Source organism: Camelus dromedarius, chromosome X (assembly GCF_036321535.1).
Source record: "Camelus dromedarius isolate mCamDro1 chromosome X, mCamDro1.pat, whole genome shotgun sequence".
NCBI lineage: Eukaryota > Metazoa > Chordata > Mammalia > Artiodactyla > Camelidae > Camelus > Camelus dromedarius.
The window spans coordinates 1,626,524-1,644,780 of record NC_087472.1 but is presented as its reverse complement, the minus strand read 5'-3'; the positions used below and the strand labels follow the sequence as shown (position 1 = coordinate 1,644,780).

The 18,257-nt window shown below is 58.5% G+C and overlaps 1 protein-coding gene across 2 annotated transcripts; it reads left to right on the top strand.

The window, feature by feature from the left end:
* Nucleotides 1-327: 327 nt before the first annotated feature.
* ABCD1 (ATP binding cassette subfamily D member 1) lies at nt 328-18,034 on the top strand. 2 transcript variants are annotated; one of them, XM_031446500.2, is made up of 10 exons: nt 328-1,624; nt 4,629-4,809; nt 10,209-10,351; nt 10,441-10,609; nt 10,845-10,939; nt 13,520-13,665; nt 14,140-14,285; nt 16,180-16,264; nt 16,566-16,691; nt 16,855-18,034. In XM_031446500.2, the coding sequence occupies exons 1-10, from the start codon at nt 716-718 to the stop codon at nt 17,060-17,062; spliced, it is 2,208 nt and encodes a 735-aa protein (XP_031302360.1). In that variant the 5' UTR covers nt 328-715; the 3' UTR covers nt 17,063-18,034. The 2 variants fall into 2 exon arrangements, with proteins under 2 accessions (XP_031302360.1, XP_064338767.1); XM_064482697.1 differs by lacking the exon at nt 328-1,624 and adding an exon at nt 1,643-4,023.
* The last annotated feature ends 223 nt before the right edge of the window (nt 18,035-18,257 follow it).

Here is an 18,257-nt window from a genome sequence, read left to right as displayed (position 1 = left end):
GCGAGGCCCAGGCGGCTCCGCCCACGCCGCTTTCTGCCCCGCCCCTGAGCCGAGACTAAGACGCCCAGGACTGGGGAAGAAGCGGCGCCTAGAGCGCTCGGGGAGACGGGGCGGGGCCTTGGCGGAAAGGCGAGGTGCCGCTTCTCTAGCCCGCGCGGTCCTCCCACGTCTCTGTGGTCCGGGGAGGGGGCGGGGCCCAAGCATGGGGCGAGAACGGGGTGGGGCGCCCTGAGCCCGGGCTCCGCCTCCCGCCCCTCCTCCGCCTCCTCCCCTTCCCCCGACTCGCCCCTGGGGAGGGGTGGGTGGGTAGGTGGGGATTCTGGGCGGGTGGCGGAGTCACAGTCGCTTCGGCCAGGCTGTGGAGCGGACCGACGCGCCTGGTGCCCCGGGGAGGGGCGCCACCAGGGGAGGAGGAGGTAGAGAGGAAGAGACGCCCTCTCTGCCTGAGACCTCTGGAGGCTCTGACCCCAGAGGACTGACAAGTTCCTCCACCTCGGCTGCCTGAAGAGGCCGCGACCCTGGAGGGCCCTGAGCCCACCACACCAGGGGCCCCAGCACTGTCCGGGTGGCCTAAAGCGACAGTCTCAGGGACCACTGCAAGGTTTCCAGTTGCCTAGACAACGAGCCCGGGGTCACAGCAGCAACCCTTCCAGCCACCTGCCTCCTCTGCTGTCTCAGGCACCAGTCCCAGCCCCGTGAGTCCAGCCCAGGTGATATGACGGTGCTTTCTACCCACCGGCCCTCGCGGGTGACCACGCTGAAACGCACAGCTGTGGTCCTGGCCCTCACGGCCTATGGAGCCCACAAAATCTACCCCCTGGTGCGGCAGTGCCTGGCTCCGGCCAGGAGCCCTCAGGGGTCGGCCGGGGAGTCGGCACAGGAGGTCTCTGGGGCCACAGTGGCTGTGGCGGCCAAGGCCGGCGTCAACCGGGTGTTCTTGCAGCGACTCCTGTGGCTCCTGCGGCTGCTCTTCCCCAGGATCCTGTGCCGGGAGACCGGGCTGCTGGCACTGCACTCAGCCGCCCTAGTGAGCCGGACTTTCCTATCAGTGTATGTGGCCCGCCTGGATGGCCGGCTGGCCCGCTGCATCGTGCGCAAGGACCCCCGGGCCTTCGGCTGGCAGCTCCTGCAGTGGCTCCTCATCGCTCTCCCTGCCACGTTCGTCAACAGTGCCATCCGCTACCTGGAGGGCCAGCTGGCCCTGTCTTTCCGCAGCCGCCTCGTGGCCCACGCTTACAGCCTCTACTTCTCCCAGCAGACCTACTACCGAGTCAGCAACATGGACGGGCGGCTTCGCAACCCAGACCAGTCCCTGACGGAGGATGTGGTGGCCTTCGCTGCCTCTGTGGCCCACCTGTACTCCAACCTGACCAAACCACTCCTGGATGTGGCGGTGACTGCCTACACCCTGCTTCGAGAGGCCCGCTCCCGCGGCGCTGGCACGGCCTGGCCCTCGGCCATCGCTGGCCTTGTGGTGTTCCTCACAGCCAACGTGCTGCGAGCCTTCTCGCCCAAGTTTGGGGAGCTGGTGGCAGAGGAGGCGCGGCGGAAGGGGGAGCTGCGCTACATGCACTCTCGAGTGGTGGCCAACTCTGAGGAGATCGCCTTCTATGGGGGCCACGAGGTGGGGCAGGTTGGGGCGCTGTGGAGTGTGTGGCTGGAGGCTCGGGGGCAGGCGGCCGTAAATGGCCGGGAAAGCCCAGGGCTGGCTGGGGCAGATGCCCGAGGTGTGGGCAGACTACGGGAGAGGGAGGCCAGGGACAGCCAGGGCCTTGGGCAGCCCAGACGGGCACAGTAATGGAGAAGCAGGAAGGCTGGGTGGGGACTGCCCTAGGCCACTTCTGCTTCCTCTCCTCCTCGCTTGTCCTGGCCGTGAGGCTGTGGACCAGAGCGGTTTGAGACCAGAGAGCTCACGGCTTGACTCACTCTTGCAGCCGAGAGGGAGGAGGCCCCTGCCATCTGGGAGCAGGGATGATGGGATGTGGCCTGCTGCCTGGCCCCTCCTGGGCCCCCAGGCCCTTTGAAGGCCAGTGTCCGGCTGAGCTGGCCGGCCGGGCAGGCAGGCATTATGGGCATGACTCAGCCCAAGCTGAGGTTAACAAGCAGCGCCCAGTGTGGTGGCTGCAGCAGTGGCAGAGCTCGGCGCTCCAGGTCAAGGCTTCCCCCTCCTCCGGTGCCCGAGAGCCAGCCTGGCTGCGGGCTCACCCGCCTCCCTGAGGCCCCAGCCAGGGATGCCGGGCAGGCGGGCCCAGGCCTCCACCACAGCGGCGGCGGGACGCACTTCCTGCCCGCCCGTTGGCCACCCTGCCCCCGGCGGGGCCGCCCTTCCGCCCGGGGCCCAGCCGTGCAGCTCCCCGGCAGGCTGGGTCTGGGGCCAGGCTGGGTCTGGGGCCGGGCCGGGCCAAGGCGGCGAGGACCGGACCCCGGCCTGGGAAAGGTTACTCCAGGCCAATGCTCCCTTTATCTAGCCTCAGCCCCTCCCCTTCCTCGTGCCTGGGGTTGCAACTGCCTCGGGCTCCGCTCTCTGCGACTCCGGTTTCGGTTCCCTTGTGTTTCTTGGGGGAGGGGCCCATCGGCATCCATCTCCTGAAGGCCTGTGTGTCCTCCCCGGGTTAGCTGGCCACGTGCTCCCAGTCCTTGTCTCATTGGCTGTGCGTCACCTCAGGCAGAGAGGCAGACTTGTCCCTGATTTTTTTAAAAAAGGCTTCTCCCTGAACTCCACAGATAGTGGGCATCCCAGGCATGGGCTGGGCTCCAGATTAGGAGAAAAAGTGCCTGGTCTGCCGCTGCACTCTCCTCGACTCCTGTCCCATCCGTCGGGCCGCAGGGGCTTGGCAGGCGGCCGTGGCCTTGGGTGAGGAACTTGGCACATTACCCACAGCTACACTGTCAGCCCCAGCTGGCACTCCTGCCAGCTCCCAGCACAAGCCTGGATTGCCAGGGTGCTCAGAGTAGGCGTGCTCACTTCAGGAACTAGAGATTGGCTTGAGGCAAAGCAAAGCTCTGCACCTGGATGGTGGGGGCAGAAGAGAGATCACTAGCTCTTTAGAAGGGCTTCCTCTGGGCTAGTTTCAGGAAATAGCATGTTCACCTGGAGGATTCACCGGCCAGGGTGGGAGGGGCCTGGTGTGCATCCACAGCTTGTCTGTTTAGGCCTTGGCCAAAGGACTGGAAGCAGCGTGGAGTGACGGACCTTCGTGGGTGGATTGATTGCCCTGACTGTGCAGGCATGTGGGTCACCCCAGTCCCGCTGGCTTATGTCCCCGTGGACACTGGCCCAAGCTCAGGCTAGGGCAGAGGTGATCAGCTGGCTGGAGGGCAGACAGCAGGGTATTCTGCTATTACTGGGATTTCAACGAGGCAGCTTATTTAGACACGCATGTACACACACACACACACACACACACACACACAACCTCTTGTTGGCTTGAGACTAGGTTAACGTTTCTTAATAAGTCAAAGCATCATTTACAAGAATTTGGTTCTCCTGATGGCTCTGCCAATGGGGTCCAAATTCTACACCTCTTGCTACCTCCAGGCTGTGTGAGCTTGGGCATGTCACTTTGCCTCTCTGGGCTTCAGAGTCCTACTGTGCAATGGACATGAGAATACACAAGCAGCGGGATGTGGTGAGAATCAAATGGAGAATCACCTGTGAAACCACTTGGCAAAGGAAACCATTCCAGGCTGGGCAACTATTGTCCGTCGGGGGTGAGAAGACAGGGCTAGGGCATGTGCCCCTGTACTGAACCAAGAAATCTGTGACCCACTGACTGGCCACCTTGCTGTGACCACTTCCTGACAACTCCAGCCCCCCCACCACCGCCGCTACCTGTCTAACTGTTACTGCCGCAGAGGGCCTCTTTCTCTCCCGCCCCTTTCCCACTCTCCCTTCTCTAGGCCCTGCACAGGCCCTTTTCTTTCCCATCTGTCCCTATCCTGAGATGGCAGACGGTGGCCAGTGCGTGGCCAGTGCTGGAAGAGGGAGGGGAGGGCAGTGGAGGCCCTCCCACTGCTGAACTGGTAGGCTAGAGTCCTCAGCTGGCTTGGGTGTGGGGCTGGCCGCTGGGGGTGATGCCGGCAGGAGCTGGCTTGGGAGTGTGCCCACCAGGTTCCGATGGGAGCATGCTGTGCAAGTTTCTCATCTGGAGGAACTATGGGAAAGTAGAGAGAGGCGGGGCCTAAGTAGACAGAGATGATTGACCCAAGTTCTTCAAAACCCAGTGTTGCCTTTTGCTTTCCTGTGCTGCCCTTTGCTTAGTTCAGGGCAGCCCCCCAGCAGTTGGCCAAAGAAATGGGCAGCTGTCTAGGGCAAAGGAAGGGGGCGTGGGCGTGGCGAGCATCCCAAATAAAGAGGTAGTAGAAAGGGGAGACGAGAGTGGGCCTCGGCAGGTGAGGGGGGCATCCCTTCACCACCACTGTACTCCAGTGCTGTGATGTCAGGCCATCCCATACTTCCCCGGAGCCTGAGATCTGCCCCCATAAATGTGCCCTGTCATAACCCCAGCTCTCAACCTTGTCATGGCCATCAAACGGCATCACTGCGTGAGCGGCGTTTGGGGACTTGCTGTCACCTCCACAGTAGTGACCCCCAGGCCTCTGGGTCTCTCTGTCGCCACCCCCCCCAGGTGGAGCTGGCCCTGCTGCAGCACTCCTACCAGGACCTGGCCTCACAGATCAACCTTATCCTGCTGGAGCGCCTGTGGTACGTCATGCTGGAGCAGTTCCTCATGAAGTACGTATGGAGCGCCTCAGGCCTGGTCATGGTGGCAGTCCCCATCATCACCGCCACCGGCTACTCAGAGTCAGGTGAGAGCCAGCACTCCCAGGGGGCGGGGGCAGAGGGCGCCTGTCCTCCTGGACCACTGGGGCAAGGCTTAGGAGGGCCCAGTGCTCAGCCAGCACTGTCGCCTCTTCTCCTGCTGGGGTTATGGAGCCACTGGCACCCTCGAGATCACCAGAGTTCACACCTTGCTGCCTCCCACACTGCGTGCATCTCCCTTTTACAGCATCTCACGCTTCTTGGTACCACCCAGCCAAGCCCAGGGACTACAACTCAGGAACACCCTGTGTCCCCTCACCAGACCCATCTGTCCCTGTCCTCAGCCCAACTGCGACTTGGAGGTGGGAGGATGGGGAAGAACCTTGAGGGAGCCCCTTACTCCTTGGGCTTTGGCTGTCCCAGGCCTGAAATAGTTTTTGCAAGTTGTTGAGGGCAGAGTTCTCTTCCCCAAGGCCTTGCAGGGACCAAGGATTCCCATTTTGTTCTTCTGCTGCTCTGCAGTGGATTCATTCTGTTTGCAGTCTTTTTATGGTTGCCCTTTGAAGGTGAAGGTACATGCTTAAGAACAGTCTGAATGCATCAGTGGCTCCTCCTCCTCCTCCTGGCCCTTAGAACATTGACTGGAGGCTGATGTGCTGATGTATGTCAAGTTTGCTTTCCCGTTGTTTTATACTTGGCTGTGGCTTTATTGGGTCGGTGCGTGAGTTTATGCTTTCTTTGCTCACCAGCCCTTCCCCACAGCCTGGTGACCCTGTTTCAGATGTCCTTCAAAAGTTCTTGCCATGAGGCTTTTGTCATGGGAGCTTCGAGATTATTGTGTTGTCTGAAAATTCTTTGTTTTACCGTGTTTTCCTGAAGTTTCATTGAGCATGGGACTTGAAGGGGACAGTCATTCTCTCTCAACCCATTGACAGCATTCCGTCGGCTGCACTGCCTCCCTGGTTACTCTTAGACTTTTCTCTTTCCCTTTGGCCTGCAGTTTCACTACGAAGTATTTGCCTGTGTGTTTCTGTTTCTCCTGCTTGAGACTTGTTGTATGGCCTTTGAATATTCAGATTTTTTTTCTCAGCTGTTATCTCTTCAAATATTGCCTCTCTCATTCCTTTTACTCTTTCCTTTTGGAACTCCCACGAGACACGTGCTAGACAGCTCACCCTCTCCTTCGTGGCCCTTCATCTCTCTCCAGTGTTCCCCTTTGAGCACTATCTCTGCTGAATCCCTGGAGACCGCCTCAGACCTTCCTGCTCACTCATTTGCCAGCTTTCTCTTCGGCTGCTTCTAATTCTTTTTTTGCATTCTTTGCTTTTAAATGGAAGTATGGTTGGTTTACAATGTCATTTTAATTTTATGGCATACAGCATAGTGAGTCAGTTATACATATACATATATATTCCTTGTCATATGGTTTTTCATTGTATGTTATTAAAAGGTATTGAATATAGTTCCCTGTGCTGTACGGTAGGACCTTGTTGTTTATCGGCTGCACCTAATTTGGATTTTTTTTATTTCAATTACTATTTCTGTAAAGTTCTGTTTGATTCTCTCTCCAATAGGCATTTTCTTTTTCGAAGTGAAATTTCAGACTGTTTTTGTAAGTGTCTGATTTTCTCATCTCTTTGGCTGCTCCCTTTTTGCCAGCTGTTGTGTTCATCTGCTTATTCTATGGTCTCTATTTCACTCTTCGCTGATCTAAATTCTTGAGGGTCTAAGTCAGCCTTACCTTACATCTCCATCTTCGCTCGAGGTCCTTGTGTGTTTTGCAACCCCACTTCAGTGGGAACCTTGAGTGGCCTAACTGGAGGGTGGGACTCCGCAGAGCAGGTCAGCTTCTGTTTTGGCCAAGCACTCCCCGGTAATTAACCAGTCGGAGGCCATTTTCATGTTAACTTCTCCGCTTGGGGAGGAGGGCTTCCTGAACTTGGAGGCAGTATTCATTTGAACCCCAGACGCATAATTACAGATTCTTACAGGAAGCCTTTTGTTCCGCACACCTAGAGCCCTGGTGGCACGGAGGAAACCGCCCTGGCCCCTTGTCCCTGGGGGTTTCACAGGCATACCTGGCTGCTGGGTTCTCGTTTTGCTCCTGGGAATTTCTTTTGCTTTCCTTCGAGCGCAGCTCTGGTTTGCGAGGTGTTGTATTTTATGCAGTAAAGAGTTTTCAGAGAATATAAAGAGAGGGAGGCTGAGTTGTTTCAGAACCAGAAGTCTCTCTGATTCTCTGATTCTCTGATTCTCTCCCTACTGGCATCTCTACCTTGGAACTTCCATGTCCTCAGCTGGCTCTCCCTCTCTGGGTGGTGACCCCCAAGAGGAAGGATCTATTTGGAGGTGGTACTTGCTTTCCACCAAAGGGCTCACACAAAGGGCGGCCTAATTTAGGCCAGACTCATCAGCCCACCTAGCCTGGAGCATGGGAACGGACCCATGAGGAAACCAACCTGTGGCTCCTGTGAGGAAGCCCTGCAGCCCCTTCCCTCTGAGGCTGGCACTGGGCACAACCTCTCCAGTCCCCAGGCCTCTCCCTCCTCTGAAGGCCTAGGACTTTTTGGAGCCTCTGCTGTGTCAGGCTTAGTGGGTGATTCAAAGAGGCATGAGCTCCTGTCCCCAGCCTCATGGCCCTTATAGCCAGTTTACCTGGGAACCCGTGATCTGCTCCCATCCCCCATGTCCCCTCCGCTCCTGTCTTGCTGACCTCTTTGCTATTCCCCAAAACATGCTCCTGCCTCAGGGCTGGTGCTCCTCCTCACTCTGCCATCCCGTCCAGTGGCTCCCTCCCTGTGAGCTTTGCTCACAGGCACCCTCCAGGTGCCGCCTGCCCTGACCATCCTCCCGCCTCTCTTCTCCCTCCCTGCCTCGCTGCTCCTCCGAGCGAGCGCTCACAGCCCATCTGCCCGTGTTATCTGTCTGCTTTATCGTCGCTCTGCCCCTTTAGACTCAAGGAGGGCAGAGGTTTGTCTGTTTTGTCCCCTCAGTGTCCCCAGTACCTGGAGGCTGAGAACGCTGGAAACTAGCAGGGGGAGGCAGGCACTTATCAGCGGGGAAGATAGAGACACCTTTGCCCTCTGCCTCGCTGGTTCTGTCAAGCTGGAGGGCCCTTGGGAGGAGTGGCCTGGCCTCCACCAGTTGTGGAGTGTCCTGCTCTGGGACACTGGTCTTAGCTGCCTGCCTGAGGTTCCAGCCCTGAGGAAAGCTGCAGAGGGCAGTTCTGTCTCCAGGGAGGTGCCAGCTGTCGCCAGGGCCCCTGCAGACCCTTTCCCTTTGTGTGAGGTCACTTTCCAGCTCACAGGATGTCCGAGGAGGACAGTTTCTGCCCCTCTCGCCTGGGGGCGTGGTGGGAAGGAAGGTTCTGGACCTTAGACTGTCATCCCAAGCCCATCCACCCCATGTTGCACCTGCCTTGAGCTGACTTCCCGCCCCTTCCCACCCAACCCTGCCATCCTGTCCCTGGATAGAGTTGGCCCTCAGAGTCAGCCTCCACCTTGCTCCCCATCACTATTTCCAGAATATTCCTTGCATAAAAGTCTTGCCCCTCTGGAGGATCCAAGGGACAAGAGAGTCAAGGCCATGGACAAGAGAGAGTTGAAGTGAGCAACTGTGGGTCTAGACTGACACAGAAAAGCCAGTTAAGATGTGAGCAGGCTCGCGGGCTCCTGAGGAGGAATAGTGGCATTGCGGATGGCCACAGCCTACAGCCTCTCCTGGAGAGGTTGGGGGGATGGGGTAGGGTGGAGGTCTGGAAGGGGATATTCATGTTTGAGAGGCTCCCCTCAGGAGGGGCTGCCTGGTAGTGCAGGACACAGTGTGGGAGCAGTCCAGGGGGAAGGAGCTGGTCGTATCAGAAAGAAAGCCAAACGCCCAGTGGCTCATTTGTTTATAGGCGTTATTGAGGTGTAATTAACACACTATACAATTCAGCCTTTTTATTTTTTAATGGAGGTACTGAGGATTGAACCCAAGATCTCAGGCATACCAAGCATGCTATCTACCACTGAGCTATCCCCCCCCATTCAGCCTTTTAACGTGTGCAATTTGGTGGTTTTTAATATAGTCACAAAGTTTTACAACCGTCACCGCTATCTTAAGTCCAGAACATTGTCACCACCCCAAAAAGAAAGCCGAGAGCCATTAGCCATCACTGCCTATCCTACCTGGCAGTCCCTGGCAACCACTCCGCTCTCTGCTCCGCTCTCTGTGGCTGTGGGTTTGCCTCTTCTGGGCCTTTTGTATAAATGGAGTCACACAATATGTGGCCTTCTGTGTCTGGCTTCTTTTACTTAACATCATGGGGGGGGTTGTTTGTTTTTTTAATAACAGTATTTCTTTTTTTGTTTGTTTTGTTTTAGGGGTGTTGAGGTTTTTGGGGGGGAGGAGGTAACTAGGTTTATTTATTTCCTTATTTATTTTTAGAGGAGGCACTGGGGATTGAACCCAGGACCTCGTGCATGCTAAGCATGCACTCTACCACTTGAGCTATACCCTCCCCGCCACCCAGCATCATGTTTTTAAGGTTCACCCATGGTGTAGGATAAACCAGTACTTTATTCCTTCTTATGGCTGAATAATCCTTTGTATGTACATACCTACCACGTTTTGTGTATCCACTCATCCATCGGTAGACATTTGGGTTATTTCCACCTTTTGGCTCATGTAAATAACACCGGTGTGTACACTCATGTACAATCTTGTGTGTGGATTTGTGTTTTCATTTCTTTTGGATAGGTGTACACCCAGGAGTGGGATGGCTGGGTACGTTGGTAACTCTGTTTAACAGACTTCTCCATTTCCTCACCATCGCTTGTTACTATCTCTTCTGAATTAAAGCCATCCTACCAAGTGCGAAGTTGTATCTCATTGCCATTTGATGACTAATAAATGTCTTTCCATGTGCTTATTGGCCATGATATTGTATATTTTACAATAGAAATGTCTGTTCAGATCCTTTGCCTGTTGTTTAATTGGCTTGTCTCTTTATTGTTGGATTAAAAAGTTCTTCATGTATTCTGGGTACCAGCCCCTTATCAGATATGTGATTTGCAGGTATTTTCTTACAGTCTATGGGTTGTCTTTTCACTCTCTGGATGATTTCCTTTGATGCCCCCAAGTTTTTAATTTTGATTAAACTCATATATCTGTTTTTCTTTCATTGCTTGTGTTTTCGGCATCCTCTTTGAGAAGCCATACCTGATCCCAGGCCGGGAAGATTTACTCCTGCTTTCTCCTAAGAGTTCTGTAGTCTCAACTCTTACGTTCAAGCCAGTGCTCCACTTTGAGTTTGTTTTTGTGTGTGATGTGAGGTAGGGCTCATTCTTTGGCTTGTGGATACCCAGTTGTCCCAGCTCCATTTGCTGGAGAGACTCCTCTGTTCCCCAGTGGGTCAGTTCTGATTCTCCACTGTCCCTGCCTGTCCCTCTACTGTGCTCCACAGACCCAGAGGTCGTGAAGAAGGCGGCCTTGGAGATGAAGGAGGAGGAGCTGGTGAGTGAGCGCACAGAAGCCTTCACCATTGCCCGCAACCTCCTCACAGCTGCCGCAGATGCCATCGAGCGAATCATGTCGTCCTACAAGGAGGTGACCCCCCCAGCTCATCCCCCATCCCTGCCATGCCCCCAGCCCCACCCTTGGCTGGCTGGGCTGAGCCAGGCTCACCGTCCCTGCAGGTGACAGAGCTGGCTGGCTATACAGCCCGGGTCCACGAGATGTTCCAGGTATTTGAAGATGTCCAGCACTGCCGTTTCAAGAGGCCCGGAGAGCCAGAGGATGCTCAAGCGGGGTCTGGGGCTGTGGTGAGGTCTGGCGCCCGTGTGGAGGGGCCTCTGCAGATCCGAGGTGAGGGCATCTTCCCCGCGGAGGCCTTGCTGGTCCCTTTGCCCTTCCCCCAGAGCACAGCACAGTGGGATGGGGGGGTCACATGCTGGGCTGGTGGGGAGACCTGCTGTATTCCCAAGGGCTCCTGGACCACACAATGGCACGCTGTTAGGGGTGGGGGGGTGCAAGGGAACCCACCAGAAGGTAGGGGGAGTCCTGCTGACCCCCTTCTTCCCTCCTGGCATTCTCTGTCCAGGCCAAGTGGTGGATGTGGAGCAAGGGATTGTCTGCGAGAACATCCCCATCATCACACCCACAGGAGAGGTGGTGGTGGCCAGCCTCAACATCAAGGTAAGTCTGTGGGGGAGTGGGGGCCAGCCCAAAGTGCTGGCTGGGATAGGCTGAGCCGTTCGGCCCAGGGCCTGGCCTTCTGGATCAGCCAGCCTCAGCCCTTAGCTTGTAGCTGGCCAGCCTGCCTACGTTGTCAGTAGCCATTGACCCTGGGTCTACGTGGCAGGCAGGCTAAGCTCAAGGTGAAAGACCAATGTGTCTCTGACTGTTAGTTCCCCAGTGATGGAGTCAGAGCTGATAAAAGAGGCTAGTGATCAGCAGGATTGGGCAAGAGTCAGCCGGAGGCTCCTGGCCCTATTGTTGCCAACACCTTGTACCCCGCCCCTGTCCCTGAAAAGCCCAGGACTTGGGGACTCGGGTCCAACTCCAGCTGTGATAGAAGAGGTTGCCCTCTACCAGCCTGGGCTTGGGGTCCCACCCATCTGCTTCAGGAAGCCCCCAGGGCAGGTGTGTGCTAGGCACAGCCTGCCCGCTGGGAGAGCACTCAGCCTCTACTGGAGCCGTCTATGGAAAGAGAGCCCTGGTGGGCTCTGTGTCCCCAGCCAGGGCTTTGGACAAAGTCAGGGAGTAATGACAAGGGGAGACCTGGGGGCGGGGGGGAGGGGAAGAAGTGAGAGCAAGTCATTCATCATTCATTCATTCAACCAGTATTCCCTGAGCTCCAAGCTGGGTGCTGTAAAGCAGAGGTAAACCTAAAGGGTTACAGAGATCCCAGGTTAGACAGCTGCCCAGGGCCTAGCGAGGGCCTTAGGCAGGGTGGTCACCGTCCCTGGGGGAAGTAGACGTTACGTGAAGCTTCACCCAGGAGCCTGCAGGCCAGCAGGCAGGTGGGCAGTGTGGTGGAGAAGTGGGCAGGGACGAGGAGCGAGGGACCACGGGGCCAGGTCCTACAGGGGCCGTGTGTGCGGGCAGAGAGGGAGCAGGCAGGGGCAGAGCTTTGAGCTCCTTGCCTTGATCTGCTGAGAGGGGACCTGAGGGCCAGTTAGAGGCTGGACACAGGCCAGCAGTGTGATCCCCATTGCCACTGAAAGCAGTCACCGTTAGGGTGGGGAAGCCGCTGAGGGCTGCTTTATCCCAGGTGCGTGGTTTCCAGGAAGGCGCAGTGGAAGCCCAAGGGGGCAAAGAGCAGAGGCCCTGGGGAGCAGGGGTGCAGCTGGTTAGAGTGAGAGGAGGGGAGGAAGGGGTGACTGGGATGGAAGAGCGGGGCTGGGGGCTGGGCAGGAGCTCTCTCCAGGCAGAGCCGGTGGTACAGCTGGGTTCCGGGGCTGGGAGGTGCTGGCCACGGTCAGCCAGGTCAGCCAGGCAGTGGGACCAGAAGGGCGGTCGGGGAGACTCAGGGAAGGAGACGAGGGGCAGCTGTGGTGCTGGCTGGGGGCCAAGGTAGATCTCCCCAGGGCCAGGCACTCAGAGGAGCCAGGGGCCTAGCCGACCCGCCCTCCACCCTCCATCCAGCCCAGGCCCTGCCCAAGGGAGTTTATGGTCTAATGGAGGATCGCAGGGTGAGGGGCTCAGATAACAGCAGTGCACGTTAGAGTGTCTTCCGAGGGCTGCAAGGGAGAGTCCGCTCCAAGCCTCTCCCGGCTTCTGGTATTTGGCTGCAAATCTGGCGTTCCTCACCTTGCAGGAGCTTCACCTCGATCTCACCTTCATCTTCCCCATGGCGCTTTCCCTGTACACAAGTCTCTGCCTCCAACGTCCCCTTTTTATAAGGACACCAGTCACATTGGATTAGGGGCCCACCCTACCCCTCATCTAATTAACCAATTACATCTGCAAAGACTCGATTTCCAAATAAGGTCACATTCTGAGGTCCTGGGAGTCAGGACTCCAATATATGACTGGAAGGGGACACAACCCAACCCATGACACTGACAGAGGTAAACCCCGCGGACATTTGTGTCAGCCGCACTCTGGGACCTCCCAAGTGTTGCCCAGGCTGGAAGGCCCTTAGTGTTGCTCTTATGTCACACAGATGGGGGACTTAACCCACCCCAGGACGCCAGTCTCCCTGCCCCCTGACCCCTCCTTTCTGCACACCCACCCCCAGCTCCGGCCGGCCCTTCTCCTAAAGCAAGTGTTTCCATAAGACCAGTGGACATCATGTAATCAGCTGATGGGGGAGCTGGAAGCCCTTGACGCTGAGCCCAGGGGTCACAGTGGCATCTCTATGGCACCTTAGCACCTGTGGGGACAGTGAGAAGGCTGTGGGGAGCAGGGGGATCAGCAGGGCACCAGAGCAGACAGAGTTGGGGGTCTGTACTGCCCACCTCGCGCTTTCAAGAAAGTACCTTTCCCAGGGCAGTTCCAAAGGGAAGGCAATTTCTGCTGGGGAGGCTGGGGCTGCAGGCTGATGTCCACCTTCTGGGGCGTGTACCTATCATGGGGCCATGGCAGAACAGCCCCCCTCCCGCTGGTCCTGTGCTCTCTCGTGCGTGTCGAGGACCAGCACTGGCCCGAAACAGGCGTCCGAGAGGTGGAGGGTGCCTGCCTGCTGCCCCGGCGTGGACCTGGGTGCGGGGAGCTCTCCCAGGCGAGAGGAGGGTGGCCCGGGGCCAGGTCCCACTGCGGCTGCCTCCGCAGGTGGAAGAGGGCATGCACCTGCTCATCACCGGCCCCAACGGCTGCGGCAAGAGCTCTCTGTTCCGGGTCCTGGGAGGGCTCTGGCCCACGTACGGTGGCGTGCTCTACAAGCCCCCGCCCCAGCGCATGTTCTACATCCCGCAGAGGTGAGTGCGGAGCCCCCAGCTCCCCCCGCCCCTTCTGACCCGTGGAACCAGATGTCTAGGAGGTAGCAGAGCTTGAGGCCTGGGGACAAGACAGCAAGATGCTGCCTCCGAGTCAGAGGGGCAGGGGCACCTCCACCTGCCGCCTGCTCCTACTTCGGTGGGCAGCTTCATGGCCGTGTAGTGTGAGGGTGCAAGGGGTGGTATGTCTGTGTGCGTGTGAGTGTGTGGGGTGCATGCTGTGTGTGAGTGGGTGTGTGCACAAGGGCACACGCATGTGCATGGCCAGGTGTGGCCTGTGTGCACCAAGGGGCCCAAGCCCTGCCTGGACCACTTTGGGGCTTTGGGCCGGGTCTGCAGTCTTCCAATCGGCCTTACCCAGGGCAGGCAGGGCCCAGGCAGAGCCTGCCCAGGTACAGGGCATTGGCGGGGAAGCTGGGCCACCCTTCCCTCATTGAACATGCCACTCTCCCCCAGGCCCTACATGTCGGTGGGCTCCTTCCGTGACCAAGTAATCTACCCGGACTCAGTGGAGGACATGCGAAGGAAGGGCTATTCTGAGCAGCACCTGGAAGCCATTCTGGACATTGTGCACCTGAACCACATCCTACAGCGAGAAGGAGGTAGGGGGAGGGCATCTCACCTCTCCATGCCAGAGAGCAAGCCAGCAATCCATCATCTTTTGTCCCAAGATTCAGTCAGGGAGCCTGTGGCCACCCCCCGCTACAAACCTCCCTGTTAGCCTCCAAGGGATGAAGACTACCCCAAGCAGCATTCAGGAGTCCGAAGCACTGTGTGCCCCGGAGAGCCCCACCTTCCAGGGAGGGCCAACAGGAAGAGGGTCACCCCGATGGCCTGAGGGCACTCAGGAAGGGAGCCAAGCCTGGTGGGGGACATCCAGCGGGAGTGCTGACCCGTCGGGGTGGGGCGCCCTCTCCAGGCTCTGTGCTGGGGGGCAGAGGGCCTTGCAGGCCAGGCAGGGAGCTGGGGCTTCCCTGACAGGGAGGGAAGCCCTTGGAAGGCTTTAGGAGGGGAAGTGACAGGTCAGCTACGCATTTCAGCAAGAGGACAGACCACGAGTGTGGGCCGAGCAGCCCTGGGGGAGGCGAGTGCAGGGTGTCTTCAAAGAGGGCCTGGAGCATCAGTGACAGGAGCAGAGGCAGAGGGGACGCCCATCCAGGTGTCTGCCTTGAGCCTGGGGGCGTGTCCCCTGGGAAGGAGACTGCAGGAGGGAGGGACAGGCCGTTGGCAGGAGAAGGCGTCACTCGGGCATCTCTGCTTTGTCTTTAAACACCCGTCTTGCCCGGGAGAGGGCAGCCCAGCAGCCTGGATGAACTGAGGGCAGGCATGGGCTGGGTTTTGGATTTTCATGAAAGCCAAGCAGCGAGTCTCCCCTTCCTGCCGGGCCGCTGAGAGGCGGCTTGCCCTTGAGCAGGACCTCACCTGCTGAGACTCGGTCCACCTGTAGAAGGGCGGGGTACAAGGCTCCACCTCAGTGCCAGTACTGAATGGAAGAGGTCCTGGGAGGCCCCGCAGCGGGTCTGTGGGAAACAGCAGATGACCTGTGAACATTCTTCCCAGATGTTGTCGCCTGTGTCAGAAAGGGGACTGCAGGCAGTGAGTTCAGTGGGGCAGCCCGTCCCTGGCCTGCTCTGGTTGCCATGGTCCCTGTGAGGCTTCATCCCCAGCTGCCTCCTGGCCTGGTCTGACCTCTTTTGCCTCCTGGGGAGTGTACCCCTCTTCCTGGCCCCCACAGACCCCTGAGTGCCTGGGGCCACTTTGGGGTGAATATTACAACCTATTAGTATTGAGTTCAGTTGAGAGTAACAGGACCACCCCTCAACAGTGGCTCCAATCATTTATAAGTTTATTTCACTGTGACACAAAAGTCCTGAAGAAGGCAGCCCACGGTTGGTGGGGACAGCTCCACTCCATGAGTGCCCTCAGGTCACTGCTATGTGTGGCCTCCATTCCCAAGGTCACCTCAGGGTCCCTGGTGGCTGCTGCAGCATCACATCACATCCCAGGCCATAGGGTGGAGGAATTGGGGAGGTGGGGGCAAAGGGTGAATGCTGGCTGCCTTTTAAGGAAAATTCTAGAAGCTGTCACATGCATAACACACTTATAGTCTGTTGGCCAAAATTCAGTCACATGGTTAAACCTCACCCCAAGGCAAGCTAATTATTTCACTTGTATTTGATCACTTCTGTGAAGACCCCACCTCCAATATAGTCACACACTGAGGCACTGGGGGTGGGGACTCCCATGTGTCTTTTTTTGGAGGGGACACAGTTCTGGCCCGAACTCTTTTGGACTATTAAAGTCCCCCCTGCGGATGGGTGAGCACCCGGAGTGCACGTCCCCAGTGGGCGGCCTTTTCTGAGCCACGTGCAGTGCCAGGTTCCACTTCCACTTGTCTCCCCAGCCCCCTTGAGCCACCCCTGGCCTTCCTGCCATGCCCAGGCTCGTGTCCTCCATTGTTGAGCTGAGCAGAGACCCATTGTGTCCCCTGCCCAGGTTGGGAGGCTGTGTGCGACTGGAAGGACGTTCTGTCCGGGGGGGAGAAGCAGAGGGTCGGCATGGCCCGCATGTTCTACCACAGGTGAGCCACGCCGGGATGACGGGGCTCCCCAGGGCACCGGCAGCCTCTGATCCAGCCGCAGAGACGGGTGCTGCGCGGGCGCTACCAGGAGGCTTCACGGGGCCACCCAGGGGCCTGCTCAGCATATGTGTTCCTTGGGACCTCCTTCAGGGGGAAGGCGGCACCTCCAGGAGGCCTTGCCCTGCCCCAGGACCTGACAGGGACTGGGCCACAAGATGGGATAAGCCTGAAGGTCAGGGTTCCCGGGGTTGGGGAGGAGTGGAGGGTCCACAGCCTCGCCCATTTGGCTCCCACTCCCAAGGCCCAAGTATGCCCTCTTGGATGAATGTACCAGCGCCGTAAGCATCGACGTGGAAGGCAAGATCTTCCAGGCAGCCAAGGATGCAGGCATCGCCCTGCTTTCCATCACCCACCGACCCTCCCTGTGGTAGGTGCCCTCCGTTCCTGCATCCAACACCCCCGGGGCTTCGCAGCTGGGCGGGAATGCAGGGGCGTGCCGCCCCTGGAGGGGCAGAGGGTCCTGGCAGCCGGGCCAGAGTCTCCCGCCACGCAACCTCTGCGCCTCCATCCCTGTCCCTCTTCTGGCCCAGGAAGTACCACACGCACTTGCTGCAGTTTGATGGGGAGGGCGGCTGGAAGTTCGAGAAGCTGGACTCAGCTGCCCGCCTGAGCCTGACTGAGGAGAAGCAGCGGCTCGAGCAGCAGCTGGCGGGCATCCCCAAGATGCAGCGGCGCCTGCAGGAGCTCTGCCAGATCCTGGGCCAGGGCCCTTCAGGCCTCCAGGGCGCTGCCACCTGACAGCGGGCCAAGGCTCTCAGCCCTCGGCCCTTGCCCCTCCCCAAGCCCTCGGATCACATGAAGGAAATGGAGCGCCTGCCCTCCCAGCCCCGCTGTGGGCCTGCCCTGCATGCTTTCCCTCCTCCAGGGCCTCTGGGCCACCGCCACGCCTGCCTAGAGGACCGCCAGCCAAATCGCCTGCCCCTTTCCAACCCCACTGCATCCGTGACCCCGTGAGGGAGCCGAGGCCTTTGTTTTCTCTGGGGAAGGGGAGAGGGGTCAGAGGCGAGCCCCAGTTCACAGCACCAGCCCGCGCCAAGGAGCCTTGGCATTTGTTGGGCACCGCCCTCCCGAGGCTGAGGTCCCATCTTCCTCCTCTTCCGTCCCTTGGAGACCTCACCTCCCATCTCCTGTGATGCCCTTCCGGCCATAAAAACAGCCAAGCGGGACCCACGGTGAGACAGTCTCTGCACCTTCTCCCTATCACTTGTCCCAAAGAGCCTGCAGGAGACAGAACCGCACAGCATTTCCTAGAGCAATGATAAGAATGTATTCCTGTCCCTTCATCCCTAGCCTTCTCTCTCCTACGAGCTAATTTATTGGATTCCTGTGTGTAGCCATCTGGACTGCCAATGTGAGCACCCCGCCAGCAGGGAAGGCGGCCTGGGCCATGGTCCTTCACGGGTGGCCTGGCCTCTTTAGCCAGACCCTGGCTGGCCCATCACCCTACCAGCCTACACTGCCAACCACCACGGGGGTGAGGGCAGGCCAGCCAAAGGGGGGATGGACGCTGGGGCTGCCGGGCGTGAGGGCACCAGTGTGCCCAGCTCAGTGCCAAAGAGGGGTCAGCGGGGGAGCTGTCTCTGCAAAGCCAGCCCCCACCCGAGAGGGAGACCCTGCCACCGCACCGCTGTGTGCCTTTCCGGGGCCCTCAGCCCTTGGGTCGGGGAGCCTCCCTCAGTTTCTCAGTAAAAACCTTCTGTGGAAAGTACAGTCCTGCCTCCCAGCCTCTTAGTCAGGGCTTGGGGGAGGGACAGTGGGGGCAGCAGTTTTCCTGGGGGAGGAATAACCTCAAGCCCCCGACCCCGCCCGAAGATGATGCTGTTCCGCACACTCTCTGGCTGACAGGGTGGTGGGGAGGCGGGCTCAGCAACATGTCGCCACAGTGACGCCTGAGCCCCAGGAGGACTCTGCACTCAGCCTGACCCTGTGCTGG